Here is a 14415-nt window from a genome sequence, read left to right as displayed (position 1 = left end):
TGCTTGAAAGTATTAACCTACCATGCCAATAACAAGTAGGAACCACCTTGCATCATGAGGATCTTGATAGCCCTGGGGACATGACTGTGTTTTGTGACAATACTGTGACGGGAACATCTCTCTCCATACTACCAGTTCTTCTACTGGTTTCCTAGCCAACATCTGTATTATGCAGTGGTGTTTCAGAAACAGGTGGATGTCTTGTAAGTCAGACTGGCACAGGTGGTTACATAGTAAATATTCCTGGAAAAAGAGGAAATTAAAATAATATTTTGGTGAAAATAAAGCTGAAGACAGGCCTTCATAGAAATCATTTTTTTTTTATGAGTACAATATCTTAGAATCAACTTTAATTCAATGAGAACAATAATATATTACTGTGAATTTAGAAATAATTGCATGCATTTATTATTGCAATTTTTTTAATAAAAGGACAAAAATTCCAGATTTATTTAATTATTGCGATTTTAAGGCAACCCCATACACTTATATGTATCAGATATCAGAATGCCAGTTTTTATTATTGTGACTATCAAACAGTTGCATTTTCGGCAATAATAAACAAGAATGTGTCCACAGTACACAGATGCCCCACTTACACTATCATTTTCTATGTTTACTGGACTGTGAAATTGGAATAAATTCTCTAATTTGGCATTAAAAATAGAATGATCTTATCAAAGGGAACATGTATACTAAGTTTCAAGTTGATTGGACTTCAACTTCATCAAAAACTACCTTGACCAAAAACTTTAACCTGACATGTAACAGACGGACAAACGAACAGACAGATGGATGAACGGACGGACGAACAGACGAACAAAAGGACGCACAGACCAGAAAACATAATGCCACTCTACTATCGTAGGTGGGGCATAAAAACTCACAATAATTTCTGAATTTACAGTATTTCATAACAATCTTCTTTTTAAATAAAATCTATTTACCTTATAAAATGTACAAGAACCAAGGATGGAGTATTCTCTTCTAGCTTCTTTAGATATTGGATCAAGCTGTAAATAAAAACAAGTACTAGGTGAACAGAAAGTTGACATAAAATGGATGTGAAAACATGTAAAACAATACATCTCTACATGAAGTTTGGTATCAGTAGATGAACAGATAGATACAAAACACAATAACCCCTTTGCAGTTAGGAAGTGTTTAACAGAACAGAAAAACAGTTGATCAGGGTTATCCATACACTATTTCTTTTAACATTTGTTATTTAGTTTGGTCCTGCATTTTCAGAATACCAACTAAAATTTGAAATAGACGACAAGGTATTATCTTGCACAAGCCTTTATGATGATGTATTACACATATCATAATAAGCAATACCTAACTACAAACATAAACATATAAGCTCTAAATAATGTGTAGGTCAATTAAATTTATTATTAATATCAATGAAAAGGGACATAAGCCACTTAAATGGTATATATTTTTTATGCACTTATACAAAGTGATATTATTTTTTAACATTAGGATGTTTCAGATGTTTTAATAGTCTTTCTTTTGGTTGATTAATTTATTCAATGAAATTGTGAAAAGTACTATTTCAAACTTTACTAAATACTTACAAAATCGTCAAAGTCAGAAGCTTCAAACTCGCTGAGGATTTCATCACATAGTAACTGTAATAAAATATAAACAGGTTTAAACATAACCAAAATTATTTAAAACTCAACCAGCTTTTAGGAATTATATTTTTTCAATTTCATGAAAAGTTTTAGAAAACCTTTTGACGCCTGTGTAGTACCTCAGTTGAATCGCTTCAAATACAAAATGTCTGCATCAGACTTAATTTTTTTTTATCCAATTTGAAAGGACATTCATAAGAATATCTGACTTGAATTTCATTGATGCAATATTTGTTTTCACAATGCATTAATACTTTAAACCTGATGATTTTTTTTTTATTGAAAAAATCCTATGCGAATTAAGTATGCGAGAAAAAAAATCCATGAAGGAAAGGTTTAACATTTATGTGTTTATTTAAGTTTGATTGTGTTCAGACCCCAACCACCTATGAGGCTCTAATATTAAATTAACATTTTATATTTCTTAAATCTTATAGGAAATGCAATCAAACACAATAAGTTGACTGGAGTAACTCTTGTCCTCCAACTATGGTTAATAATTTAGCCCTAATATTAAAGAGACATAAAGAAGATGAAAAATTGTGAAATTCTATACACTAGGGTACATATCTCACCTTTGTGTCATCAGTAAAGTTGATAGCTTTAGGACCTGGTATTAATTCTGTAAATATTTTGGAGGACTGACTAGATAACATGGCACTCTGGGAAATATTATGTAAATTATGCAGGGACAATGAGAACAACTGGTCTATCTGACTTCTGTGCTTCATATCTCGAAAAGCACTGAAATACAAGAAAATTAAACACAATTCAAGCAATTATTGACAAGTTTTATAAGATCAAATAAACAATAAAAAAACAAATAAATAAATAAAACCACACTCTCTCCCTGTTTCATTTTGTTTTCAATTCAATAATTCAAAATTCAATAATTTTTACTTGATGTTACAAACTGTTTCATGTAAACAAGAATCAAGGTCAAGGTCATAGCGGAGGAAAGTGCCAATAATGTTGCTAAAGATAGATATAAACAAATAAATTAATTTTGAATGATAAATAAACCATTAAGCTCACCTGTGTAATGGACCATATAATACTAGTATTAAATGATGAAGCTGCTTTAAGATTTCTTCAACACAAGACTTTGGTACCCTGTAAAGTAAGTCATGATTAAATTGAGCCAATAAGATATCAACTTTATGTTGTCAGAACAAATTGTCTGACTTTAAGATAATGACTGATTTTTTTTTTATTAGTAAACAACAGCAATTTTTTTCAGGAATATTAAGCACAAAAACTAATTGAATTTTAAATCAAAGAAGTAGGTTTTGTACAGTGTGTAAACAGGGACGAAGATTGGGTTATATATAAAATTGAGAATGGAAATACTGTAGAAAAAGAAGGTCTGCTGGATAGGGCAAAAGTTTTGGATTGAAACAGGCTAAATACTGATTACTTCATGGGTTTTTACAAGGATTATTCAACATGCAAAGTATATGTCATGGTCACATGAATCTGGATTTTCTTATTTCAGAATGTTTTTGATTTGAGTTCTATATGAATGCTATATTAATGATACATACTTATCAGCAGGTAATCCGATAACAAGGATGTCTTTCCCATCTCTTTGGTAAGCTATGTTAATCTTCTGTCTTTGGTGAACAAGAGTTGAGCTGTAAAAACAAATACATATTGATTTAAAATGAGAATTTAAATACTTTGTAAAGCTATTAAGATATTTCATTATTTCAAATAGGTGGTTGTTTTTATATTACCATATTAATTATTCTGTCAAAATTTTGGAAGCTTGACTGGCAACAGTGCCTTTAATTTTCCTATCCAAACATGTTATTTTTTCTTCACTTGAAAAAAAGGAAAAATATTGGAAAATTTCCTGTAATTGTTTTTTTTTTTTTAGAGACCTATTTTCTTCAGACTTCAGAGTAACATAAAATATGAACCTGTATTGTGTGTGATAATCCCGAATGAAATAATAAAGTTATATGAATATCAAATATAGACATGCCATTTATATGTTTCATTTTCTCATCTTGTATGTTGAGTTCTGTTATCTTATTATCAAAAGAGTTGAAATGGGGCCTTATATGAATCAATGCATAAACAACATATTGAGTTAAGCCTTCCAATTGATATTTTATCGTGTGTTTTTTTATACTGTGATGTTATACTATTGTTTAAGAAAAAGGGAGAAGGTTTGGTACCATTAAAACGTTAAAACCTGATGCAAATGTTTGTTTCTGTCCTTAGTCAGGAACCTGATGTTCAGTGGTTGTCGTCTGTTTATGTAGTTCATACTTGTTTCTCTTTTCTCGTTTTTAATATAGATTAAACCGTTGGTTTTCGCATTTGAATGGTTTTACACTAGTAATTTTGGGGCCCTTTATAGCTCATTGTTCGGTGTGTGCCAAGGCTCTGTGTTGAAGGCCTTACATTGACCTATAATGGTTTACTTTTATAAATTGTTATTTGGATGGAGAGTTGTCTCATTGGCACTCATACCACATATCTATAGCTGGAGCATTAAATAAAAGCTTAATGACAAATAATAAAGTATCTTATGAGGGTTGATAAATCAACTCAAAATAGTAGAAATAGATTTTTTTCCCCAAGCTAAAAGTATAAGTCAATTACAAACCAAATAGGCATAAAACTATGATATACTATATAGGTCCAAAAAATCTAGTTTTTATAGCTGAAGAATAATCTGAATTAATATATTTATATATACCTTCTAGCAGAAGTTGCTGCCACCTCTGGAAGTACACCACATAATGTTAGAAACAATCCTCTAACCTCCAGTAACTTACTATCCCCTGGTGGATACTGGTATACTATATCCTCCTATAAATACAAAATATTATATTCAAATAAAGTTTTAGACTATCTTCACTATCTTTTACATGATTGAATTCATTATTATGCAAATGACTCTTTGAAAAATACTAATAACAATATGATTTAAATATTTCATTTTTTTACTACTGAATTTATTCTATAGCATGTTGATGGAGATTTTTATTTATGGCTGTATACTCTATCACGAGGGGCATGTCTGCATGGAAAAACACAAAATAAAATTGTCATTTTGCAATGAATGAACAATTAAAAATGTCTTGCACATTGTTCTTTTTACTGATTTTCACAAAAGTCGGTGAATGACGAACAGGTTGCACGAAAATAACCCTTTACTACCCTCAATTATCAAAACAGTTCCTTTTTAGAGAACTTGTTCTCATATCAAAACACAACATGTTTCAAAGCTAGAAAGAGCAACCATTTTTTATTTTGTAATAATGCATATGACTTTAGTTTTGTTTTATCAAATCAACAAAAGTATCTTAATGAGAGTGAGGGTATTTACTTGATTTTACATTGACTAAAACAATACAAAGACAACTTACCCTAACACTCTCTGTATCAGAGCTGCCATCTCCCTCTAATGTTAGGTACATCACACAACAGGATGTGTCCTGTAGGTACTCCAGATGATGCTTTCTACTGTCACCAAACACTAGCTGTGACAGATTCTCTCCAGGCTGTCGATGGCGAGGAGGTCGAGGTGAAGGTGTTGTCACTGGACGGGGTGATGTCATTGCAAACTGTGGGTTCACTGGAGGAGGAGGGCTGGGCTTTGGTCCAACAACATTTGGCATTTGGAATGACAATTTTACCTGTGATAAATTTAAGAAAGATTACAGATTCTTTAAAACTAAAATAATCATGGTACTAATTTTGTCAATGCTTGTAAAGTGTAATAACAAAACACAATGTAATATCAAAGCAGTATCTGGTGAAGTTAACTGGAATAACATATATATATAGCTAGTTAGCTTGACATATGTTATGTAAATTTAAAATAAAATTGAGTGTATTGTTTATTCTTCATCTTTGACAACAACTGACTATAAAACTTTGATAAATGTGCAGTGCTTCCTGTGCCTGTTGTACTATAAGATTACAATAATACCAACAAACATTATGTATTGCATTATGCATTCTAAAATTAATATATAAATTAAACAAAATAACAATATGATATATGATTTTTCAACATGTAGATATTACAGTTACAATGTAAATATTTTTTTAGCTTCCACTTATTATACAATGATGGAGTTCATTTCTTGTATACATCAATATAAGTCAATTAAATTTTCAGTTCTACAGGGATGATTGTGAATTGTTTTTGGTTCTATTTCTACATGTAATAATACATATTTTCAATACAATGGTATTTCTATGTGCACTGTTATTTTCTTCTACTCTATACTTACAACTTTACTAGATAACTTGTTGCAGATTGTTTCTAAGTTTTCCCAAGTTACACCAACATCATTTACAGCTACCATCATGTCACCTGTAAATAAACAAATTAAAATACTTGGCACATGTACAAAAAAATATATATTGTGAATTATTATACAGCTGATATATTTTCTGGTATCATACTCATGTGCTAACAGTTTCAATACCATATTCTCTCTAAATAAAATTAATAAAAAATAAAAATTATATACATAGCTGACACTTACATTTATCAGAAGCTTTAATGTGTCCTTATTCCAAGTTTTAAAGTAATATATACATTAATTGATTTCACTTTATAGTTTTTGTTTAAAATTTATGTGTCCTATATGTATATCATTTAGTTTAAACAAAGTGAAAATTAATCAACTGTTCTGACATGTTCATGACATATGTATCCCTAATGAATAGTTTACTAGATTAAAAATAGTTTCTTAATTAACACATTCAATCTAGTAATCACATCCTTATATAGTCCCTAAGGACATCTGTTTAAAATCAATTTATTAATTGCAATTGAGAACTCCACAACAGATTTTTTAATTTTAAAATTTCACACATTTCCAGCACTGATGACATGACTGAAGTGAAGAGATCAAACTGAAAATTTGGTACAAATAAAATCAAAATGTGAGTAACTGGCCTTAAAGAAAACATTTAACACAACTTTGATGAAAGACAGTGAAAATAGGTCACAAGTTTGGGTACATTAATGAACCCTTTTTGATATTTTCATCATAAAAGGTAAATATGCTATTTCCTTTATATTTGTTTCTGTTTCATATTTTTCCATGCATAAAACCATTGCATTTGTCCATATCTGAATACACGTATATACAATGTATACATATAATTATGTATTATTTGTTACACAGTGTCTACATAATACTTCTTAACTTCAATATGTTGAAGATTACAAGAAGGCACATACTAGGGAAACAAATTAAAACTAAACATATTTACAATAATTTCAAGAAAAAACTTTTTTTTTAAAATTTTTGTATATAGATAAAAACATGGTTTGATTTAGCAATACATATGTGGTTTTGCACCAGACTTAAAAGCTTCTAAGTCTGGGCTACAGGCTACTTGGTATGTTAGGGAATTCCACAACCTTATTGTTCTAGGAAAAAATGAATATAAATGATAGTTTGTGGGAGAGAATGGCTGTATAAATTTATGTTCTTTGGATGGTATTAGGTATGTATTTACTGGGATGGAGACTAATTGGTGTTGAATTTTATATAGCATGGTGACGGATGCAAGATTTCTTCTTTGTTGTAATGTTGGCCATCTTAGATGTTCAAGCATGGCTGTTACACTGCTTTGATAGCTGTATTGGTTTAGTGTATACCTGGCAGCTCTTCTCTGTACCATTTCAATTTTATGTATTTGTTGTTTCTGCCAGGGGTCCCAGACGACACTACAGTATTCGATTTTTGGTCTTACGTATGTTTTGTAAGCCAGTTCTTTTGTTTTTATGCTGTTAGTTTTGACGTTTCTTTTAATAAATCTCAGTGATGCATTTGCTTTGTTCGTGATGTCATTTATATGAGAATTCCATGTCAGATCGTTTGTGATGGAAACGCCAAGATATTTTGCTTTGTTTGTTGATTTTAAAATATGATTATGTAGTGTGTATTTATAGATGATTGGTTTATGTTTTCTTGTTATGTGGATGATTTCACATTTGTCTGGGTTAAAGGACATGAGCCATTCTTGCTCCCATTGTTCCAATTTATGTAGGTCTGATTGAAGGGTGTGACAGTCATCTAATGATGAGATTGTTAGATACACAATAGTGTCATCTGCAAAGAGGCGAACATTACTTTTGAGGTTGTCGGGCATGTCATTAATGTAGATTAAGAACAGACATGGCCCGAGAACAGAGCCTTGGGGAACGCCTGACAATACAGGACAACTATTTGATGTGTGACTGTCAACCACCACTTTTTGTGATCTATGTGATAACCATGCCTCTATCCAATTTGTTGTTTTGTTATTTATTCCCATGCGTTTCAGTTTAAGAATAAGTCTTTGGTGGTCCACCTTATCAAACGCTTTTGAAAAATCCATGACAACTACGTCAGTTTGTTTACCATTTGCCATATAATCAAGTATTTGCTGTGTAAAAGTTAAAAGTTGTGTTTCACAGCTAACTTTTGATCTAAAACCATGCTGCAGTGGATATAGTAAATCGTGAATGTCTAGATGTTTCATTATGGATGATACAATTATATGTTCTAGTGATTTACTAAGGATACAGGTTAGAGAGATGGGCCTGTAGTTTTCAGGTTTAGATTTTGCTCCCTTTTTGAAAACTGGTGTAACCAAGGCCTCTCTCCAGTCGTTTGGTACTGTTCCTGTATTTACTGATGAGTTAAATAAGTCAGATATAATAGGTGAGATTTCATGATGAACTTCTTTTAGAAAATGAGGTGATATTTTGTCTGGACCAATTGCTTTTGATGGGTTTAGGTTTTTTAGTAATTTAGATGTTCCTTCTGGGGTGATGTTTATTTGCTTCATTTCTAGTTTGTGTGTTGCTGATTTTAATGATTTTAGTTCACAAATGTGAGATAATTTCAAAGGTTTAGGTGTGGTAAATGCTGAGTGGAATTGGTGGTTTAGTGCTTCAGCCTGATCTTGGGGGTTTGTTTTTGTTATACCATTTACCTTTAGTGGTGATACACCTATATTTTCACTTTTTTGGTTTTTTATGAATGACCAAAATTTTTTGCTTGGTTTACTATCTTTTAGTTTGCTGTCTTCAATTATAATGTTTTCTATGTAGTTCCAATATGATGTTCTAAGCTTTTGTTGTACTTGGTGTTTTAAGGATCGGTGCTTTTTGATAGTATCCGATTTTTTATCTGATTTTGTTGCCTTTATTTTCTTATGTATTCTGTCTCTTTTTCTGATTAGTCTCTTTATTTCTGGTGTTAGCCAAGGAATATCTTGTTTTTGTTTCATTATTTTTGATGGAATATTTTTGTCTGTTATTTCTTGTATTTTGTTTTTGATCAGTGTCCACTTTTCTTCTGTGCTGTTATTAGTTAATGTTGGAGAAAAGTATTCGTCTTGGAAATTTTTAACTTCTGTGCGTATTTTGTCCCAGTCGGCTTTTTTGTATTGACTTATTTTTCTTGGTGTTTTCTTTTTTCTACCTATTGTGATGTTCATTTCGTGGAAGACAATGTCATGGTCTGATGTTCCGAGACTTGGTAGTGTTTTAATGTTTTGTACAAGTGAAGGCTGGTTAAGGTAAAACAGATCTAGTGTGTTTTCCTGTCTTGTTGGTATATGTACAACCTGTTCAAGATTATGATCATTCATGATATCAAAAAAGTTATTATATGTATTTGTAAATTTACAATTTGGTTTCAGTTCTTGTTTAACCCAGTCATATTTAGGGAGATTGAAATCTCCAAGTAGCCAGATATTACTGTGTGTTGGTATTCTCTGTAATGATCTGCTTAGTTCGGCGACACTTTCAGTGTCGTTTTCCTGTGGTTTATAATAAGCCCCAATGTAGATTGATTTTACTCCAATTATATCTACTTTTGCCCATAGTAATTCACAATTTGTGTCCAATTCTGGTTGTTCTGATGACAAGATATCAACTGAAATTGCTAAGAAGACACCCCCTCCTTTACGACCTGTCCGGTCTTTACGATAAATACAGAACAAGTCTTTAGGGAAGATTTCAGAGTTACATATATCTGGTGTAAGCCAGGATTCTGTGCCTACTATAATGTCTGGTTTGACTTGGTCAATTACTTGATGGAGGTCAGCTACTTTTGATTTTATCGACTGACAGTTTATATTTAATATTGTGAGACGTTTGTTAGCCTTTTTTGCTGTTGTTTTATGCTTTTTGGTTGTTTTGAGAATAGGTTTTGGAGATGATGTTGCTTGAGGTGGGTCTAAAATCTCAGAACATGATGATGTATCTAGATTTAGAGAGTCAAAAATGTTTGTGTCCGACAATGTGTCGAGTGATTCAAAAAGTCCACCTGAGTAGTTGGGTAGTGCACAGCGAAGACAGTACCAAATGTGTTTACTGTTCGATAACATGTTATATGTCTCATTTCCTACTCCTTGACAAGATGTGTGATACCATTGGTCACAACTATCACACATAATTCCTTTATCCGACCAGCATACTTCTGTTTTACAGAAGCCACAGTCATATTTTGTTTCATTTAATGTTGGACCTGGATTTGGATTTATATCCAGTGATTGATTTAGTAGAAGTACACATAAATATAGTAGTGTTAGTTTTCTATCATTTTTATATGATGATGAGAAAACTTTCCGGTGTTTTATACTTTCAAACATAAAGAATGTATTTTTTAAGTCAAATAAATCTATTTTGGTGGTGATATATGGTGGTATGTTACCTGTATATGTACTGAGGATTTCAGTATAGGTAGAACATATATGATGGTTATGATTTATGTTCATGATGGTTGATTCAGGTAATGTTGTGCATACTATAATATTTGGAGTAGAGCTGTTGTAGGACATGCTCAAGATGATAAAAAGTATACATACTATTTTTATTAACATTTCTTCCTGGTTCAAGGTGGTACGTGCTCGAGAGTGGAAAGTGCAAACAAGACACACAAAATAATGTTAGATACTGATGAATTGTTATAATCTTCGTCCTCTGTGCTCACCCAAAGGCACTAAATGATACACACACAAATGGAGCATGTTAGTTTCATGATGAAGGATAGACTAGAATAGTTTCAAAAAATGATATTTGTACCACCACTGATTTTAAGCGGAAGTTTATAAAATGTAAACAAGGAAGTGGAATTAGTAGCGGGCCACTATGGCGCGAAAATAATATCAACTAAGTGTTCCAAATTTAGGCTTCAAAGTACAATAAAATTTACAGGTTTTTAGATTTCCTGTTTTAGTAGACAGGTTTTGTGGTGCTTATGGTTTTGGTAAGCTCTGATAATAGCTGTAAAGATGATTTTCAGAAAATAATTTTCAGCTGACAAAAACAACGATGCGTTTCCCTGAGCATGCGCACACCAGTGTACATGTATAAATATGTGTACTAACCTCTGTGTATTTGTTGAGATCTGCCAGCAGGACTAGACAGTGATACATGCTGGACAAGTAATTTTCTATCTTTGTAAGTCGTTTCTAGAGAACTTTTAGACTGTTTATGATTATAATGGTACAATGTTATACCAAAAAGTTTCTCACATAAAGCAATTCCTGAGAAACTCTCCCCGTTTCTACAACTGTAGGGATTAGGCGTAATATAAACATGTTTTATTTTTGCTGGCTTTGTTGGGGTACTGTCTACTGAAGATCTATCAACACTGACATCACTATGTTTGTCATAAAAATCACTATCATAACCATGATTATTTACATGTGGTGTGTGTACATTTCTACTTATTGAGTTATGATTAATATCACCATTATGGAGTTCTTGGTGCGGAGGGGAGCTATCAGAATAGCCACTTGAACGGGAACTATTTTGATCCTCTTTCCTATATAAATTATGACTGTATTTGTTATGTCCAAGCTTTTCATAGTAATTATTCAGGTCTGGAGATGAATTATTATCATAGCCAGTGTTTTTATTCTTTTCCCTATATCGTGATTCGTGTTTATCACTGTATGGAGATTCCCTCAATCTGTCTGAAAAGAAGGTTGTTTCATCTTTCTCTTCCTTTTGATCTACAGAATCAGTGTAATTATACTGTCTGTCTGGCCTCCCAGGATGGTCTGATTCTTTGACATAAAACAAATCTCCCTGTGGTTGTACATATGGAGTCCAATTGTCTTTGACATTACTGGAAAATAAAACACTGGTAAGTGAAGGTTGTAAAATGGTAAATGATAAAGTTTGTTTCTAAAGATTAATTTATGACAAATATATTCAAATCAGAATTAAAATATGAAATAACTTTGCAAGATTGTGACTAAAAATATATATTAAAATGCAAATAAAGAATTGTGAAAAAATCTGTGTCTTTTTTTATTAGCAGGCAAATAATGCAAGATTTATTTTGAATAAATGCACTGAGTTGCTGTTTGGGGTAGACCCAGATGCATCTCCTTTAATTTAAACTTAAATTTGAATCATTGTATAACATTTTTAACTTTCAATTGAATTTATTTTGGAAATTATGTATATTTTTGTTATGTTTATAAAATTTAGCAACTAAAAGAAGCTTTCTGACTTGTCAAATGAAGCTGTGATCAAACATGGATCTAAATCTTGCATATAAAAATGTTTTCATGCAGAGCATAATGCTTATTTAATCATTTATATTCAAAACATCCAAAATTTAGTGCTCAATTTGATCAACATTAAATAATGTAAACCATAAACCAATTTATTGAGGTGGATACATGTCTATGATTTTTGTGATACGCAATTTATACATACAGTAATACATGACACATCATGTACCAATAGAAACTTTCCCATAAACTGCATACATATCTATGTATAGATGTATTGAGACATCAACAAGATTCATGTAAAACATATAAAAAAGTAATAACCACCCTTTACCTAGAAAGTGCCTAATTTGTTTCCATTTCATTTCTGTTTTGAAAAAAAATCACAGAAATGCAGTTAACCTGGAAGGCAAATGCAATGAAGTTTTATATACATGTGCAAACATATAATGTTCAGTGGCATTTCAAATCTATAATAAAATAATGTATGATTGACTGTGAAAATGTGCATAATTTCTATATATACCATGACACCTGTACATGAACATTGTGCATACATGTATAAAAGTGATCCAGGGACATAGTGTACTGTGTAGGCTGATAAACAATATATATACATGAATATACTGACTCCACAAAAGGGTTTAATCATATATATTTTCTCTTGTTCCATAAATAAATGGTTTATTCAAATATGTTTTTCTTTATTCCTGCCCGAACAAAGATTTAAAGATTATGTGTTCAGTCAACAATGCCAAAAAAACAGGATTCTTTTTATTTATTGCTTTTTTTGAAGCAAAAATGTCGATATGGATTTTTCATTCATGAAACATGTATAATACATGCATGACATTACTTTTCTTCTTTTCTGTTATCCTGCAGTTGTAAGGTTGAAAAAATGGAAATGTAGCTTTTTCTTATCAATTTTTAGGGGGTCTCAATGTAATCATTAGAATAAATAAATGTTACTGAAAAAGATTCTGATTTCTGAAAAGCATTCATGGAACACAAGAATATATATAAATTCACACATTAAAACCTATTTCCCGTGTATTTCAAGATTTACAACATGTTTACTTATTATTGTGGACAGTGACTGCAAAAATTCTGCCTTTATTTGTTTCCTCTGTAATAAAATAAATAGCAAAACAGTTTGAATAAATATATATATTAGTTTGCCTAAAATGGAAATTTTATTTAGAGATGCTTTTATTTACATGCCTTACAATGTATGGGTGATAAACAAGGTAATACAATGCAACTGTTTCATATTCTCATCATTTTCTTTTTTTCTTTATCTTTCTCCAAAGAAAAGGGGTGTCCTTTGCTAGGACTATATACTTTTAGTGAATTCTGTGTGATTTTATTATCCTCAAGTCATAACATTTTGAGTTTGTGATTGAACAGAAGGGAGGATAAGTGGTAGAATAGTTGAATTTTGTCTTTAAACATGTCCCATGCCCATGACAGTTGCACTACTACACCTTCAACAAAATTGATAGTCGACCTTATTATTTACAGAATTTTATTTATAGAACATCCAATTCCTGTGATCAGAATTATTTCGACTAGCCTTCAGGAGGACATATCTGAGCACCTGCCTGATATTTGTGTGAAGTAAATTGAATGTATTCTTCAAAATTATAATTTTCTTATATTGTTTACACTTACGACGATTTAACGACTGAAAATTCATTGTTGTGAACTTGTGTCCGATCTCGATTTCTAGCTTCAATTTTCCCACAGTGAAATGCGTTTTCTTGGTTTGGACTTTCAGTTTTCCCTGGATTAGAATTTATCCTATTGTCATTTTTTGGATTATAAAAGGGTGTTTTATTGTGATAATGTGCCATGTTATTAGATTTTTCTGTTTTCTACTCCAAAATTTAAGTTGACAAAATTTTTGTCCTCCATTTTGTTTACATCCGGGGCTTTGAAGTTAAGGTTAAATATTTTAACTCAAACACAAAAGACTTCCATGTAAGGGGTCCCGTAAAGGGAATCTTATCCCATTTTAAACTAATGAACACATAATTCATTTTCTAATCTATAGTACCTTTTTTAATATATAGTTGCTATAATCACACACACATTCATAATTGACTTGTAACTAATATTACATTAAACCTTTTCGCCTATCTTGATCAAAAGAGGGTGTTCAATTTTTTATAAAAGTAAAACCACAAAAAATATTGAACTCAGAGGATAATCCAAAACAAAAAGTCCGCAATCAAATGACAAAATCAAAGACATTAAACGAATGGAT

General features: G+C 31.3%; 1 protein-coding gene across 1 annotated transcript; it reads right to left on the bottom strand.

Moving 5' to 3' along the window:
* Positions 1-12: 12 nt before the first annotated feature.
* On the bottom strand, positions 13-14073 carry LOC134697510 (protein inturned-like). The gene is made up of 11 exons (XM_063559788.1): positions 13821-14073; positions 11010-11755; positions 5900-5982; positions 5027-5296; positions 4354-4466; positions 3188-3277; positions 2679-2756; positions 2219-2387; positions 1584-1637; positions 948-1013; positions 13-243 (listed from the first exon to the last, which is right to left on the bottom strand). The coding sequence occupies exons 1-11, from the start codon at positions 14000-14002 to the stop codon at positions 13-15; spliced, it is 2082 nt and encodes a 693-aa protein (XP_063415858.1). The 5' UTR covers positions 14003-14073.
* Between the last annotated feature and the right edge of the window lie 342 nt (positions 14074-14415).

The sequence above is a fragment of the Mytilus trossulus genome, chromosome 14 (genome assembly GCF_036588685.1).
Source record: "Mytilus trossulus isolate FHL-02 chromosome 14, PNRI_Mtr1.1.1.hap1, whole genome shotgun sequence".
Taxonomy (NCBI): domain Eukaryota; kingdom Metazoa; phylum Mollusca; class Bivalvia; order Mytilida; family Mytilidae; genus Mytilus; species Mytilus trossulus.
Note: the sequence above shows the minus strand (reverse complement) of the source record. Positions and strands in the feature narration are given on the sequence as shown.

Coding starts and splice junctions, on each gene's coding strand:
- LOC134697510 (XM_063559788.1), bottom strand. CDS start 14,002: ATGGCACATTATCACAATAAAACACCCTTTTATAATCCAAAAAATGAC. Junction 3,278..4,353: donor GCAGCAACTTCTGCTAGAAG/GTATATATAAAT, acceptor TTGTTTTTACAG/CTCAACTCTTGTTCACCAAA. Junction 2,388..2,678: donor TTATATGGTCCATTACACAG/GTGAGCTTAATG, acceptor CTTGTATTTCAG/TGCTTTTCGAGATATGAAGC.